The sequence below is a fragment of the Rhipicephalus sanguineus genome, chromosome 6 (genome assembly GCF_013339695.2).
Source record: "Rhipicephalus sanguineus isolate Rsan-2018 chromosome 6, BIME_Rsan_1.4, whole genome shotgun sequence".
In the NCBI taxonomy this organism is placed as follows: domain Eukaryota; kingdom Metazoa; phylum Arthropoda; class Arachnida; order Ixodida; family Ixodidae; genus Rhipicephalus; species Rhipicephalus sanguineus.
In genome coordinates, this window is record NC_051181.1 from 25259647 (window position 1) to 25277511 (window position 17865).

At 46.1% G+C, this 17865-nt stretch overlaps 1 protein-coding gene across 1 annotated transcript in view; it reads left to right on the forward strand.

The window, feature by feature from the left end:
• LOC119395656 (uncharacterized) overlaps positions 1-17865 on the forward strand; it is a 69283-nt gene that overhangs the window by 24827 nt on the left and 26591 nt on the right. The window contains exon 4 of the mRNA XM_037662646.2: positions 8110-8414. Coding sequence (XP_037518574.1) covers positions 8110-8414 — 305 coding nt within the window. The remainder of the gene's footprint in view (positions 1-8109; positions 8415-17865) is intronic.

A 17865-nucleotide genomic window follows, 5' to 3' on the forward strand; every position in this document is an offset into this window, starting at 1 on the left:
TCTTCTCGGCCCCTTTCCTACGTCATCCACCGGGAACAAATGGGTAGCCGTGGCGACTGATTACGCTACCCGATATGCCATAACACGGGCTCTCCCCACCAGCTGCGCCACCGACGTCGCGGACTTTCTCTTACATGACATCATCTTGCTCCATGGTGCTCCACGACAGTTACTCACTGACCGTGGCCGTAACTTTCTCTCTAAAGTTATCGCCGACATTCTGCGTTCCTCCGCCACTCAGCACAAACTGACCACCTCGTACCATCCACAAACGAACGGTCTCACGGAGCGGTTCAACAGAACCCTCACGGATATGCTGTCGATGTACGTGTCGAATGACCACCATGACTGGGACTTTGCTCTCCCTTACGTCACGTTCGCATACAATTCTTCTCGACACGCCACTGCCGGATTTTCGCCGTTTTATCTACTGTACGGTCGTGAACCCACTCTGCCACTTGATACTGTTCTTCCTTCGGCTGCCACCCCAACTACCGAGTACGCACGTGATGCCATAGCACTTGCCGATCATGCGCGCCAACTTGCCCGTACTCGGCTGACTGCCTCGCAAGACACACAGCGACATTACTACGGTGCCCGCCACCGCGACGCACAGTTCGCGCCTGGCGCGCTCGTGCTGCTCTGGTCGCCTTCCCGTCATGTGGGACTTTCGGAAAAGCTCCTGTCTAGATACACAGGACCCTACCGCGTCATCCGCCAAGTAACGCCCGTGACCTACGAGATTACTCTGGTCAGTCCTCCTTCACCCTCTGCCGCGGTGTCAAGTGACATCGTGCACGTCAGTCGACTCAAGGCCTACTCCAGTGTATCTGACCCATAACTTTAAAAGCTCCGGGACGGCGCTTTTACCGCCGGGGGTCATGCTGCGGACAGCCATCAAAAGACGATTAGGCTGAAGACGACGACGACGATTTGGAGACTGGTGTGTGCCGCTGCCTTGCCCGAGCACTCTCCTGTAAATACACTTGTTTACAGCCTCTAGTCTTCACGTAACAATATTTACTTTTTGATCGACAACGTTCACAAGTATGAACAGCCGTACCAGTTCAAGACGGCTGGCCCTTGGGCAAGTGGTTCAACTTTGGCCGAGTGGCTGAATCGAGGGACGTGCCGACAAACAGAAAGACAGACAGACCAAAATTTCTGCGTTTAAGTTCCCCAAGAAAGACTATCGTCTTTAATAACATGAAAATCCTGTCGTGTACGTCGTCAAACCCTTTCCTCTAGACGCGTGTGGCACATACCCGTTTACCGCGGGCCGCGGTGTACGGGTATGCGCCACGGGTTATTGACAGTTTACATCTACCCAGGAACGGCGAGAACAGACATTGGTAATTTAGGTGCGAGAGCGTTAAGAAATACCAACATCGGCAGCGTTGGCCCGATAAATGGAAAGAATAGAAATTAGGGTCCCAGCAGGAATCGAACCCAGGCGTTTTGCGCGGCAATCAGGTATTCTACCACAGAGCCACGCCAGGGCTATAAACTGGTTTGGACAAGCAGCCTATGCAGCCGTAATGTTGGTGCAACGTCAGTTGCGGTTTTGGTGCTGGCTATCTCATTTTACAAGAAAGAAATAAACACTACATATGTACTTCTACAATACAGGCGTCAAGTCAGATTAACGTGTCTGTTGCGGAACGTCGGCCTTCTATTCGTAGCGCCACGAGAAAGACGGATCCATGAGACTGCAACGAAATGCCTTTAATGGCGACAATCGAACACAAAAAAGTACATGATGATAGTGGTGCACGGACTTCTTGGCGCTAGCTGCGGAGACAGCATCCCACTATCACTTCCTCTTCTTTGTCGTCTGCTGATCTCCGACAGTGTCTTGTTCCAGTGTTGGCTCCGCTTTTATAGCAGCCTAATAAACACTACATTTTTACTCCTATGGAACAGACATTGGTAGCAAGCACTACATTTTTACTCCTATGGAACAGACATTCAGCAAGCTATATTGAAGCATTGCTCGACGCTGGAGGAATACACTATTGAAGGCTGCGTATGATATTCACATGATTGCACCATAAAATGCGCTTAGTTACGATAATACTGACACATGTACTCTAACGTGAGGGCTGAGGTTATGTGGCACCATAAGTTAGCCTTTAGGCGCCAGTGTTATGGACGTGCCTGGTAAGCGCGCAATGTTCACACAGCTACTACACTTACAAAAACACGTCAATCCACCTCGTAACGCTTGGCTAAAAGCCATAAGATACAGCATAACAGTACTCGCTGACAGCTTCGCATGAAACCGGTTCCCACAACGCGTGGTATCTGCCGATTTTTTTAATATGTAGTCATTTCTTCACAAATATGGCAAAATGTGTGTGTGAGGTGTGGCTGTTATTCAAAAGAAATTTTGTATAATAACTATTACCGTGAAGTTGGCAGAGCTTGGAAAATGAGGACTGGAGAACAAACTGCATTTGGTACTGTACTGGCCATCGGCAAGCAAATATTTTAGCTTGGTTTTGAATAAAGCGATGAGGTGAAGTATTACCCGAGACCTGTATTCTATAATAAATTTAACTGTGAACGAAGACAGAGCCGCCAGAAAAGAGGACAGATGAGAAGTTGTAAATACAGAAATGGCAGAAATGGGTACAGATAAAAATGTCATTTAGTGCTGCGCTGGCCATCGGCTGAGAAGCGCTGTGGAAAGCAGCGTTTGATATTTAATATGGTTGACTAACCTTAAGTGTAAGGCATAAGTATTATCTCAGAAAGAAGCGCTAAAATTGATGCGGCTGTGAATAAAGACGCAGAATATAGAAAATAGTACTGTATCAATGAATTATATTGAGTACGTTCCCGGATGCCGATTGCATTCTTGATGTTGCGGAATTACACGAAATGATTGTTTCCGTATTTCTGAAATTTAGAATGTAAAACACTGGCGTTGGGTTGACACAAGAATCTTGGTAACAGTAAGTTTTGAGGGACATCTTGAAATTTTCCTTTGAGCAGACACGAATATATGAAGCAGAATTATTCTACATTTGCTTTGACTCCATTCTTCCAGAATCAGTTAGACTTGTTATCTGCATCGTTCACCAATGTAGCACAGGATAGGTACCTTTCCAGAATAACGAAAAGCAGAGCCGTCGGCATAAAGTAATAATTAGAACTGATAAACGCAAGCATGTGTCGGTAATATGAGTTCACATTAAAAGTTGTGCCTTTTTCGAAACTTGCTGAACACAGCCTTCTTTTTATTCGTTTCTCAGACGGTGCCTAAGAGGAGGCTAAAGGGGCATACAACCTCGCCCTCCTCCTGTACAAAAATTATTACGAGATGTCCTAACTTGCAGTCTTTGCTGTGACAGCGAACTGCAACTGATTAAAACCAAGACCTACAATATGAAAGAAAGACATTACTTGCATAATGTAGCAACTTTGTATACAAAACAAACGCTAATCGATAACTGTTAGCGTCCTTAGTAAGAAAACATTTTAAAAACAAAATGCGAGCTGCAGCACTGAAACGCACCATACATTGGCGGGGTCATGCGCTGGAATTGAATTTACGTTCTAAATAAAGGACATGTACATGAACGTGCGCCTTTTACGACAAGGCTATTTAAATAGATATTTTTAAAATGAAGAAATGGCTTTGAGAAGCCATCATCGAATTCATGCTTTATTATATACTTGCTTTTTGTTCGTTCAAGAGGTAAATTCCGCTTCAGATAAGAGAATCTCTAAGGCACTGCTCATGAGAGGGATGTGGAGCTTTCTGTTATAAAAACAAATCGAGAGTTTGAAGTAACACAGCAAAATCTCGTTCATACATTCCTGAAGTAAAAAAAAAAGACCATGTGGCAAAGCGGATCAGGGAAGACATGCGGTCCATATTCAATTATTCATCGTGCAGTTTGGCTTGCTAACTATCGCGAACATTGACACCGGGCAATCGCACGAAAAGGGAACGTATCAATGAGCTTCAACAGTAGTCTTGGTATATCTTTTGCGCCTTGTGTTTTGTAAGTACGGTTGAGTGCATAACTGTAATGTGTCTCCTTTGTAATTTTCATAGATTCCGTGATTCGTCCAGCCGAACTCTGAAGTGTTGCTTTACTTCCTAAAGTGATCTCCCACACAACTGTTGTTGGCAAAATATGCGAAACTGCGGAAAAGAAGCTCTGGTTCTTGCGAACGAAACTGTGTTTAGCTTCACAGTCAGTAAAACTAACAGCTTATCTGACCTACGTTCGGCCCACGCTAGAGTATGCCAGTATAATCTGGGACCCTCATCAGTCAGGGTTAATTCAGAGACTGGAAAGAGTTCAACGTCGAGCAGCAAGGTTTATTCTAGCGCGATACTCTCGTAAAGATTCCGTCACCGAAATGTTCAGTTTGCTAAACTTGCCCACGTTTGCTGAACGCAGGCGCATAGCAAGATTAAAGTTTTTTTTACCTTCTCACTAAAAACAAATTTAACATCAATAGCAGTCAGTACTTGATAGCACGACAAGGTAGAGCATTACGAAAAAGCAAAGATGGTACTTTCGAAATACCTCAGATGCATATTAACAGTTACGCGTTTTCCTTCTTCCCAAGAACCATTAAAGAATGGAATCAGTTGCCACTAATAACGCGAGAAAGTATCAGTGCAGATCATTTTGAAAATAACCTAGCAGGCCAATAAAGACGCACGCATTTACGCATGATTTTTATTTTGTGTTTGTGTGAGTTCATTTGTTAGTATTGTGCTGTTAGCTTTATATTGTTTGATCGGTGTATGTGCAGATTATTTCGCTTATGAACGGCTGTGTGTTTTTGTACGGCAATGGTCGGTTATATTTTCTTACATCGCTCGTTAACTGTGTATTTATGTTGTTGTATAATTGTGTTTATGGTGTTGTATAATTGTATAATTGGTGTTGTTTGATCGTATATACGAACTATTTGGCTTATGTACGCATATGGTCTCTTCTGTAGTATTTTATGCACGGTTTCTTATGTAGTATGGTTTCTTACATGTACGCTTGTGTTTTTTTTCTTATGTAGTGTGGTTTCTTATGTATTTTTTCTCTTCTCAAGTGTTTTTTTAGTTCTATTTTTTATGTACAACATGCAATAGTGCTGCTATTCACCCACCCTGTAACGGCCGACAGGCCAACAGTATGAGTAAATAAAATAAAAAAAAAAGAAACTGAATATGGAGCCGCGAATAAATCATAGAAACTTCTTTAATTCAGCGGACAGAAAGCGTGCACTTTATAGGTTTCTTGTGACCAGTTACTTGGGAAATTCCTGGCATTAGTCTTTTGAATAGGTAACGGTAAATTGACTTTATTTGACTTTTAAATTAACTTTATTTGCAGCAATATAAATACTGTTGCGGGAGCCCCGAAAAGACTTGGAGGACGCTAGAGCTTCGTCTTCAAAATTCGGTCGGCGTAAGCGATACAGCGAATGAGTACGAAAGAGAGCGAACGCGGAGTCTACCGATATCACGAGCCACTGCTCTCGCTTTCTTCCTCCGTCAGGCGTGCTGGCCCCTCGGTCGGAGCTCGTGCGTATACAGGGCTGGCATGTGTACTGCGGCTGGCCTCGCTTGTAACAGGGCTGTCGGCTTTTAGCTTGATTCGTGACGCCTGCAGTGCACCGAGTATATATGGACAGTGTATATACAACTGATGCTCATGTACATTATGATTTGTAGAGTGTAGAACATCTAAACACTACTTAAGATTAATAGACTTACCATTTTATCTTTCCATGTATGAAAGAGGCTCGAGTTTTCGTCCAGTGACAAACGTTGCTTTTCTTTTATGCTTACCGTTATTATTGGGAAGAAATAAACTGAACTGAATTGAATTGACTAAAACGTCCGTGGTTTCATTCTCAAGAGAAGGTTGTTATGACTTACAGATTTCGGTGGCGGTGTTGTCTCACACGAGAAATCCCGCGCCGGAGCGGGAATGAGTCGATAAATGCGGCCTTCGAAGGTGCGCCGTCACGTTCGTGCTCGCATGCGCCAGTGACTGATCCTCTCGATCGTGGGCTTGTCGACGATCTATCGTTTCTGATAAGGCGACCTTGTATGTTACCGAGGTCACTTATCATTTCACATTTGACTGTTGCGTGGATATGACCGCATGACGTCACGTGAGTCATTTGGCACGATGACAGCTGCGTAGGCGCGCCCTCACGCGACGCCCGCAACCAATCAGAGGTGTTCTGCTTCCACGGGGGAGGACAGGGCTCATAAAAGAAAAGAAAGAAAGAAAGAAAGAAAGAAAGAAAGAAAGAAAGAAAGAAAGAAAGAAAGAAAGAAAGAAAGAAAATTACACCATCTCCCGCTAAAGGGGACCATGAGGCGATGCGAAGCCGGAGCACTTGCGCGATCGCGTTCCGTTGGCGTTCGTTAGGCATGCTACCGACCTCGCGTCGTGGAACGCGAAGAGGGACGCTACGCGCGTCGTATCTTCCATCTAACCTGGCCGTTAATTCTCACAGGGCGAGCGGGGAACGCGGGAGAGAGGCGGGCGAGAGGGGGGCATCGTAGGAGAGGAGAGAGAAGGGGAGGGGACGCGCATGCGCTCGAGCTCATCGCGGCGTTGCGCAGGAGAGAATTTCGGCATGTCTAGCCCGCGTTTCAGAGGAAGAGTGGAAAGGGGGAGGGGAGAGGGGTTTGGGAGAGGGGGAGGGGAGAGGGAAAGTGGAAAGGGAAGGTGGAGAGGGAAAGTGGAGAGGGTGGGGGAGAGGGTGAGTGTGGAGAGGGTATGCGCATGCGCAGTAAGGGTGGTCACGCCGCACACCACCACCACCACCACCACCGGATTGAGCTCCGCCTTAAGATACTTCGCATCTAAAAAGAAAGAAAAGTAGTAGGTCAGGCACGCACACACCAACCTTTGCTTGCCCCCATTTTCTAGATCGGCGAAATACTTCTCAATTTTTTCTTTCTATACCGCACTGTAGTTTGCCTTGCTAGAAAGGCTGCATATTAACGTACAACTGTGTCGGCGTCTGTGGGAACAATATGTGGAGTGCGTAGGAGTAGTCAGTGTACATGCGTCGGTGCTCTTAAAGGGACCGACAACCAACTTTTGTGGTACCCGTTTTCTTGAGTGCAATGGGAAGCTTACCGGTCAGAGCTTCTAATCACGGAGTGGTAACGCGGAGAACGCCGTAAAACATTTGTAATCAGAGTTTTTCGATCTGCAGCGATTATGCAGTCTTAATATCACATGCTGCAAACAGTGAGAGGTGAGCGCGATAGCGATTATACGCCAGCAGTGGTGACAAGTTATGCCCTAAGTATGAAAAGGCAATGTTACGTTTGCAAAGCCTGCGGTGCCGCGACTACTGCTTTCTAGCCTATTAAATTATTTTACAATAGTTATAGCGTTTTTCTGGGGCTTCTTATAGAAGTACTATGGCCGTACACAGGTCGCTTTATCACATTTTAGTCAAGCCAAGCCAAGCTAAGCCTTCGAAAACGAAACAAGTGGTAGGATACACCAACATTGCTGTTCATGAAGTCGTAGCAATCCTCCACAGAACAGTAAGTCGATGGCATTTTGCGAGCAGCAGCGCAAACTCGCGTGCTACTCTTCAAAAGTCCGATACGACGAGAGCAGACGAGAGTCGAGCTGCGCGGGAAACGCCGCCGGACGCCGCGCGCATGCGCCGCAGCCTCCGTGTCGCTGGAAGCCACGAAAGCAGCGCCGCATCTCATGCTTTACTTCTTTTACCTTAGAAACAAGCGGGAATTGACAATAACATACATATTCAAATTTTCAGCCCTCGTTCTGGTGCGTGTAAAAGCATTAGACTACGTACAACAAAGTGCTTAAGACTGCATACGTCTGGTTCATGGCGCTCGCGCTAGGCTGCGCGACATACCGGTTTTCGTTACTTTTAAACGCGATTTAAAAATATAAATCCTACTCAGATCGCGAAAAGTATTCTGGAATCTGTCACTATAATTCACGGCCTTTTCATTTCCACCAGGATCTAATCACCCGTTCTGGCCAGTTGTCGGTCCCTTTAAAAAATGCCTAATTCCATAGTGCACTCTTGGGTCACTTCCGCCGAATGGAATGCCTCCTTTGTTGCCTAACGCAGGATAACGTTCCCAAGGAACATCACGATGGGCCTCGGCACTTTTGTCAACTTCCGCTGTGAGTTGAACGTAAGTGGCGGCTCGGCCAATGAAATGTTTTGGCTCCATGACGGAACGCGCATCCCAGACGATGGCCGGCGCCACTCAAGGCTCGAGGTGCCTTCCGAAGGGCGCTACATAAGCTATCTGGAGGTGCGAGAACTTGGGGACATCGACGTTGGCCGCTACACGTGCGATGCGACAGCCAGGCTCAACAACCTCAACCTGGTGCAAGTGATCCCGGACAGCGTATACCTCAGCGTGGCTGGTATGTAGCTCGCAGCATTAATGTATAAATGTTGAACGCCGAATGACAAGCATTAGAGGTCACGAAATATTTAAGCAAAGCAGTGGACGAAGTACTCATTCATATAACATTCAAACTCCCAACCGAAACCGAGCATTGCAGTTGCGGTGTAGCACTGGTAGGCGGCCGTTTGAGGGCATGACAAACATAGATGGCTGACTGACAATCGAGCACGTTTCCTAAGTGTCCTTGTCCGATATTTTTCTATGTAGCCATCTTTAAAAAATGTAATAGAAGTTAGTAACTGCAGCACATACTACTCATCAAACCCTTACAAGTGTCGGTAACGTTTTACCGGCATAGAAGTATGCGACAGGAAGTAAACGAGGTCATTACTACTCATCGTATTAGGGTTAGTAAAGATTACTACTTGTGTACATGACAGAATGGTAAACGTTACTAGCTGTACGGGCCGCAGCATGTTACACTGCAATTGGGATCGTTCATTCTAAAAGACAGGGTGTGCAAACGCAGACACAATAAATAAGTCAAAACACCACAAACACCCACTAAAAACTGCAAATCCGCACAACGGCGGAAAAGAAAGAAGGCACGAAAACTTATCTGCGCATGCCGAGGCAATGGGCGAACCTATCAATCCGGCACGCGTGGGGGTCTACGTGATAGATAACTGTTAAGGCATTTGACGTTCTTTATGCAAGTTAGTCCACGGTTGACTCACGCATGCGCTAGCACTATTATCGATATGTCTTGCCTCAATCATTAAACACGCTTCTTCATTCCTGTGCCGGTACAAAACTGCGCATTCATCGAATTTTGGTGTGCACTTACCCTCTCGACAATCTAAAGATAGATTAAAATGTGAGCCTCCGGTTAGCGATCTCTTATGTTCCAGTAGTCTTTGGTTAACACAGTGACCTGTCTGTCTTACGTAGAAGCGGCCGCAGCTAAAGGGAACCTTATAAGCCAAATCTGTACGGCAATCAGTAAACTTGTTTGTGTGTTTTACGAAACAAATGTCAGTCCGCTTCTTATCTATTACTCGCTCATTCTTTCTCTGCACAGCGGTACAAATCTTACCTAGCTTATTGGCAGCCGTGAAAACAACATCAACGCCCTATCTTCTTCCCACTTTATTGAGCCTGTGAGATACGCAATGAATGTAAGGAATGCCTACGACACGTATCTTCCTATTGCTTTCTGCAACAATGTTTGGACTTAAGAAAACAGTCTTCTTCAAACGTTCGGCGACAGTGGCCCCTGCAACGCGAGGATAAGCCACTTATAAAAGACACGTAACATGTGCGTTAAAGCTTGCGCAGTTATTGTGCTCACACGACTTAGTGAGGGAAGGCTTAAGGCATTACATCGCTATATCATTTTTTACAACCTTAAAATGCTTCGACAAGAAGTTTAACAGTGGTTTTGATGATCCTGGAGAATACTGCTAGTATACGTGATTGTTCTGAAACATTTCCTTAACTCTTATGTGAAGGCGATGTTGAGGACAAACGTATAATGATCTGGATATGCCTGAAGTATACAGTGACCAAAACTTTGCCTGTTACTTATAAAATAGCGAAATTGGTTTGCAGTACAATAATGGAAATCAGTCGGCATCACCTTAAAGATGTTGGGCAGGGGATTCGAGGAGCATGTTTTACGAAATGCGCCGTTTTATGATATTTCTATTGCCTTCTATCGTAGCTTCGATCTTGGCAAGCTGCCGCGCTTGGTAGGCTTCTGTATAACGCGCTAATCTAACCTCCATTTGCTCCGGTGTTTGAGAAGGCAACATTGCCTTTGCTTGAGATTTCGTAGCTACCGTAGAGCTATATCTACGGGATGATCAGGCTCAGCTTGTCACTTGCGCCGAAGCGCACGCAAAGACGGCCCAGCTGACGCCCCATCCTTGGCCAAACTAAGCCACCAAGCAGCGGCTAAGCAGCCGTTAAACTTTCGCATAGTGACATGGTACCACAGTGGCGAGGCGCCGAACGAGCGCTGCTGAGTGGCGCGAATTGGAGCAAGAGCGACACAGGGACGAAAGAGCCGCAGCTGTTGCTGTAGCACGCGAGCTGTGCGAAAGCCTAGCGCGGTGGTTCGTCTTCGGTCAAGGGCGGCCGGACGCGCCTTGCGTTGCTCTTGCGCTGCGGCGACTCAAGGTCATTACGACGCGATGAACGACCTTGCGAGGCATGGATCAGTAGAGCTTTCGCTCTTCAAACCGCTGACAGCACAGTGTATAAAAAGCTGTCATGTTAAGTAGCTAACTCAAACCCGATAAGTTGTTCCGGAATGAAACTGATATGCTTCGAGCAAGAAATGCAAGAGTTTTGAGATACTATCAAACATTTCATTCAAATGAAGCAAGGTTGGTCGCAGTTAAGAAATTACCCAGCAAATATGTTTGTGCATCGGCGTTCGTTACTAGACTATTCAGCCCTTGAATAACGAATTTGCGAATTATCAAAGTATCACAAGAGACAAGTGGATCCCGGCCACTGCGGCCGCATTTTCGATGGAGACGAAAATGCTTGAGGCCCGTGTGCTTAGATTTAGGTGCACGTTAATGAACATCAGGTGGTCGAAGTTTCCGAAGCTCTCCACTACGGCGTCCTTCGTAATCATATGGTGGTTTGGAGACGTTAGACCCCAACCATTATTATTATCATTCTCCATACTTTCCTTGCGCAGATACGTAGTTCATGTGGGCGATAAAGCAGACAGAGATGGTAACTTTGCGCAGGTGATTGCTTATTTCTAGACCGTGTTGTTCTTGCAGAAAGTCTGTTTCCGGTGCCGACATCGTTGGTGTTTCCTTGGGATACGAAGCAAAGAGTGCGTTGCAGGTGCCAAATAATTATTCAGCATAACATTACATACAAATCCTTGCTTGTACTTTATTTAATTCAGGTGAGGACGAGTGAGATTGGCAAGGAGACAGCAGAGAAACGACGTTGACCGTGCACTGGGTCACTGCTTCTCACTTTTTGTGCTTCCATAGCATGAAAGGAAGAATTATTCATTAAAAACCGATGCACTCAAAGCTGAACTATAAAAATAGTTTTGTTCCAGTCAGGTTCGCTGGTAGGAGATGCATTAAATTTGGTGGCTTCATTACACATGACGCTATTGACCTCGCCAGTGTGCAGTTGACGACGGTACAGGCACATGCAACCAACAACTCAACATCACTTGCCCTCACCCATCCATTCACCGACCACACGGAACGTAAAACACCTGCCACAGCAAAGTTTATTGCCAAACTCTCTACCTTACGAGTGGCGGGTTCCGCGATGCCGCGCACCCTCTCGAAACGCAGCAGTCCTGGACGCCGCCGAGTCCCATAGTGGTCGTGTGCTATTCGTGTCCTCATGTTTTATGCACTTACCTTATAGACTTGTACATAATGTGGCAAATAATTGTAGAAAGTCAAGCGGGTGGCTACAGGCAATCAATGAAGTTCAATAAGGTTGAGAACTGGGCTAGTTGGTGACTGATCATTATACCTATATGGTTAGGTAGCGCACTTTGGACGGGGACAAAAGAAACAGGAAGGACACGACACTCGCTACACTCGCAACTGAATTTATTTCAGTTGAAGTGTTTGAAGTATTTTTCCTGAAATAAATTCAGTTGCGAGTGTAGCGAGTGTCGTGTCCTTCCTGTTTCTTTTGTCCCCGTCCAAAGTGCGCTACCTAACCATATAGGTATGATGAGCAATCAATGAATTTCACTTGTAAAAAATATTCTGTGCTTCTCTCGGGCCTCTTGTTTTGCATAAGTAACACAGCATGAAGACAGTGTAGTGAAAGTGCCCAACCAACTTGATTGAGATCCATTGGCCTCGAAAAATCGTCGGAGATGAGCCTTAACGAGCTTTCCCTCCTTCCAAATATTCCTTGCGTCGGCAGTTCGAACTTTACCGCTAAATCGAAACCCAGACTGCGAAAATGAGGAAGAGTAATGCAGTTTAAGTACTCAATTCTTGAATTTTAAAACACATTTGGGTAAGACAATCCACAATCTTTTTCAATATACAGTTTCTCTGCCATGTTCACGCAACAAGATATTTCGCAGACCTCGCAGCTTTTGCCTGGTCGCACTCAAAATTTCACAATAAACGGCGTAGAATCATCCACGCAGTACGATTCGCTGATGGCATTGCCTTTGCTGAGTAATTGAGGGGACAATTCGAATTGCAAAGCATGATTACTGAGTTGGACAGGAGAATCAGGACGGTAGGTCTGAAAATTAATATACAGAAAACTAAAGTAATGTTCACTACTCTCTGAAAAGAGCAGCGCTTTGCGATACGTAGCGAGGCACTGGAAGTTGTAAACGAATACGTCTACTCAGGGCAGGAAGTCACCGCAGATCCGAACCAAGAGGCTGAAGTAACGAGATGAATTAGTATGGGGTGCAGCGCATCTGGCAGGCGTTCTCAAACGATGAATGGTATTTTAGCGCTGCCCTCAAGAAAAACGTATATAACAGCTGCATCTTGCCGGTACTTGCCTGCGGGGCAGACGCCTAGAGGCTTATGAAAAGGGTTAAGGCCGAACCATATAGAGCGTTTTTGCTGGCGTTTTCCTGGCGTTTCGTACGCCGGCGTCTCTCGACGTCGACGCTACCGGTGACGGTGGCCGAAACGTCCACCTCTGGACGGTCCAGACATCACGGGCGGCAGCGTCGACGCCGGAAGCAGTTCGATGGACGCAGAACCAATCAGCGTGCGGCTGGCAGCGACTTCCGCTACGTAACGGCGTCGTCGCTGCTGCCAAAATAGCTGCCGCCCGCCTCGCATCTAAGAAGTCGTCGCCGTGCACTGTGTGGCCCTTAAGTTCTCAACTGATGCTTGTATTTGACTTAGCTTGTTCCCTAGAAGCTTCGACAGCAAAGCGATCGTGATATCTTTGAAGTCTTTCCGAGTGCCGTACTCAAGTTCATCGGTAGGCTTAGCAGGAATGAGTGTATTGGCCGAATACGTGGCCTCAAAGATGTACGGCAGCTTCAAGCTCAGAGGCCATATATTGCAAGTTTGTGCTTCTTCTTAATGCCAATAGCTGGCGCTACAAGTCAAATAAAAAAAATAGACTTTTCGGTGGCGTTGTGTCACTGTGACTCGTTTTCTGCACCACAGAACTGCTAATGAGACATAAAAGCTATAATCAGGAATATATCTTGTTGGTCCATTGACGGAAACTGTACACTGCTTTACGAGGTGTCAGGTTCATTCCCTCTGGTCACACTGTGTGATGCTGAGCTAACGCTCTTCATATGGTCTACCGCCCTCTCTGACGGCGTTGATGCGACGACGCCGAGGGACGCAACGCCAGGAAACGCCGGCAAAACGCTCTATATGGTTCGGGCTTTAAACTTAAATTCAGGAAGACGCAGCGAGCCATGCAAAGAAAATTGATAGGTGTAACCTTAAGCATATAGTTTCCTAAAATAACTAGAGGGGACTCTGGCGCTGCGATCGTTCAGCTACCATGGGGATGATGGGTAGTACACAAATGTGCCTAGTCTTCGTGCTTGCGGCTTCAAACGTACTTGTGGCTTTGTTTATTGCCGTGTTTTGGCGTTCGTTTCGGATAAAAGAATAGACCGTTCTGAACTTCGTGACCAGCTTTGATTTGGTGAGACTAAAACAGTTAAAGTGGTGAAGTGGAACTACTGGCTTTTGCTGAACTTCGTTTTGCGACAAAGCAGATGCAGCCGACGCGGAGCCAAACGGAGCCGAAAGAACGAAGTTTAGACAAATTTGTGTACTACCCATCATTCCCATGCTGACTGAAGCGTCATGCGTTGCAGCTCCCATAGACACTAGCGCCAGAGTTCCCTCTAGTAAGTATTGTAGGAAACTCTATGACCTTAAGGGACAAGAATAGAGCAGAATGTCTCGGGGAAGAAACAAGTAGTAAGGATTTCTGAGTCGAAATAAACAAGAAATGGGTATGGCAAGGGCATGTGGCGCTAGTCGTTAAGAGCAACAGGCTGGATTCGAAAAGCAGGCTAGCGTGCGAGGGCGAGGCAGAAAGCTAGGTAAGCAGATTAGATGAAGAAGTTTGAGCATGGCGGCAGCAAGCACAGGACCGGGTTAACTGGAGGAACATGGGAGAGGCCCTGCAGTGGGCGTAGTAGGCCGATGATGACGATGGTTATTGACCATTAAGACTGTGCATGTATCGCGAATTCATAATGCTAAATTACCTGTTGTTACTGCCATGTCACGACAAGTCGCTGCTGAAACAAAAAATTATTTATGCAACTACGTGCAAACCCCCTCACGTATATGAGGGCACCACTCAACAGCACATTAAAGAGGGACGACCTAAACATTTTGCCCGAATTGAAAATTATTCCAAGCAATTTTGCGTATGCCTTAAGGGAATCCTTGGAAGGAACTTATTTTATTCGCAATAGTAAACTTGTCCTTCCTACCGCGGTATGAACGTCGATGAGGGAAAAAAAGCGCTAAAGCGAAAAAAAGCGAGACACGAGTGGTTTTGCCACTCGTCTTTCGCTTTAGGGAGGCCTGTTTTTAGGGCATAACTTTGACTTTGCGTATATATCCTCTTTTCAGTCCAATTAGGTCGTCACTTCAGCGTGACCCCTTCGCCATGCTAACGAGGTGATAATCGAGAAATTGGCAATGATAACAGTGGGTCTAGGATATCTCGATTCTATTATGTACGCTACTTGCGCATTACATACAGAGCAGCGTTAGTATCGGTCTCGAGAGAAGCCTGTGGGCAACACCCTCAGCGAAATCTTCCAAATCTTGCTGAAGGTTTTACAAAATTCACGGTACGCAAAACCAGACCGCCCAGTGGGTAAGCGATAGAACGCAATTCTCAACAGCAATAGACATCGCCAGCCAGGCACTTCGCGTAGATCATCTTTTCGATAATACAAGACCAAACGCCAGTCCGCGCTTACTGTCGACGTCGGAACGGCGATGTGTCTTAACGGCATGGCTTTATTTGTAAGTTTCACGAGCAAATGTTCAAGTATACTTAAACTACTGAAGCTTTCATAAAAATGTCCCCGCTTCTGTTGAAGGTCGAAGAAAATTACCTCGTTTGCCTTAAGCAGCAGTGACAATGTCTCGCAATGAGTGAACATTACTAAACGATTGCACTCAAGACTAACTCGCACAGGAAAAAGAATGACATGCAGTCGTATAAACCCGAGGACAACAGGTGTGGCGCTGACAGTACGGGGACGAAGCGAAGACACGAACCGACAAACACGGGGTAGGGCACTCGAAGGACTTCACTTCGTGCCCGTCCTCCTAGCGCCGTACCTATTTTGCTCAAGTAATGAACCAACAATTTCAACAAGAAGCCCTGCTGAATCGTTTAAACCTGGATATGCTAAAGTCCCTTTATCTTTCAAAAGTAGCGAAAGGTCTTGATCCAGCCGCCGCGCCCTGTGATAGGCCGGTTGGCGACACGTGACCTTTTCGCCTTCGCGCCCCGCCCAAAGGGTCCAGCGGCGGCAGCGCTGTGCCGGTGCTAGGTACGGATCAGTGTGTTTTCAAGCGTGGAGTGGGGCGATTTTAGCAAGTAGAGTGTACTTCACATGCCACTGTCGCATCGTTGTTGCAAACTAGTAGCGTTTATGTACCTGGAATTGAGTGGACGCAGGAATTATGCGTTTGAAATCAATGTTTGTAGCGTGACGTGCCAGTATGCTTCACCGCGCGGAGGACCGAAAAAAGCTTTTTTTTTTCGTTCCTCGCGGTGACAAAAGGAAGGTATGGCCCCACAAAATCAGTCGCAAGAAACTTGTGCCCACAGAAAACACACGGCTATGCGAACTAAGTGATTTTGTAATGGTTATAACTTCAAGTAGCCTTTCGCCTGTTTGGCGCGCTTTTGTTCGTGCATACGCATGACCATTATCTCAGCAACGCTATTATTGCTTCAGAATTATTGATGCCGTAGATTTGTGCGTAGTAGTCAATACAGTCACACCCCGTATCTCTAATTTTAAATAGCGCGCAACTCAATAAAGCTGTCTGTTTTTCTCACCGGCGTGTCTTCAACACTAAGAGCTCATAGGGAAATGACAACTTGGGATTAGTTTTTTTCCACACCTTTCCGTGTTTTGCCACACTGCTGCGCGCGAGATCGATTAAGGATTCTTCGGTAAAGCATTCCGCGTGGTGTTTTCCCGAGGGAACCACAATGCTTTTGACGAGTTCGAATAAATGAAATAATACTGTACGACACTGGGAGGAAAAAACTGAAACCATACATGCCGCACCTAGCATCTTTGTTAATTTGCAGAGGCAGAATGAATGGAAGCCACCCTGCAAGTGAATGAGGGGGAATGTGTGCTCACAACAAACCTTCCAAGGAAAAGGATTTTTATGAATTTATGCAATCAAACCCAATTTTTCAATGAGTGCTCGTTAATTCTCTTGCATCTCTATAAAAAGCCACCTAACTCAGCTTTTCTGGTTGTAGTCTGGTTTTAGGGCCTGTAGGTGTATACATACCCAAATTTATTGGAAATTGCATTGGGTAACATTGCAACATACCTTATATTTGCGGGACATGGAGGCGGTGTGGGTACTAAAAGGCTTGGAAAATGGGCGAGACACTAGAGGGCATGTTATATTTCCTAGATCTTGAAAGGTACTCTGGCTGCTGATATTGCACAAGTGCAGTGCTCCTTCTTCTAAGTAAACCTCTTAGAGTACTTTATAAACAAGATAAGCTTAGTTAAAAATACTGTGTAACCATGGGAAGACTTCCGAACGCTGACATATTAAAACCAATAATAACGCGTATTTTGCATTGTGGACTACAAGAGCGCTAGGTGCCCGATGAAGTTTCCGAAAGTATTAGTACGCTCACAACCTGTCTATTTTATTCGAACCGGAAAACAAGCACTTTTAGCTCACCCAAATACCACCTGCACTTCAAGTTACGCTGCATGTCAGATTATGCAAAGAACAGCAACAACAACAACATAATAAATGCCCTGCATGACAGCTGCGTGGGGAACCCACTCGGATCCTGCTTCGGAAACGCACGCATATTACTTGGACGTTTAACGCACTGCGTGCTCGTTAAGTTATTGTCCCGGAATTTTGATAATTGATGAGCATCTCAGGACACAGACGTTAATAATTTAACGGTTCAAGCGAGCAGTGAGTTCGGTTTGAGGCGCCCGCGATATGCACGGTAGCGAGCGGCGCGTCGTCTGCTATCGCTGCTCCTTGGGCACCTCGAGATGGCGCGCGTGTAGTTGTCGCTACCTTTATAATACAGGGACCTTAGGATATACTTCATCGCGGCGTGGCAGAGACCTTGTGCCCACGCGCTTTCTGCGCTGGCCTACAGCAAAGCTGCTGACGCGGCTCCACGAGTCTACTGAGCATGCGCGATGGTGCACCTACTAGGGAATTGAGGATCGGCCATGCTCATGG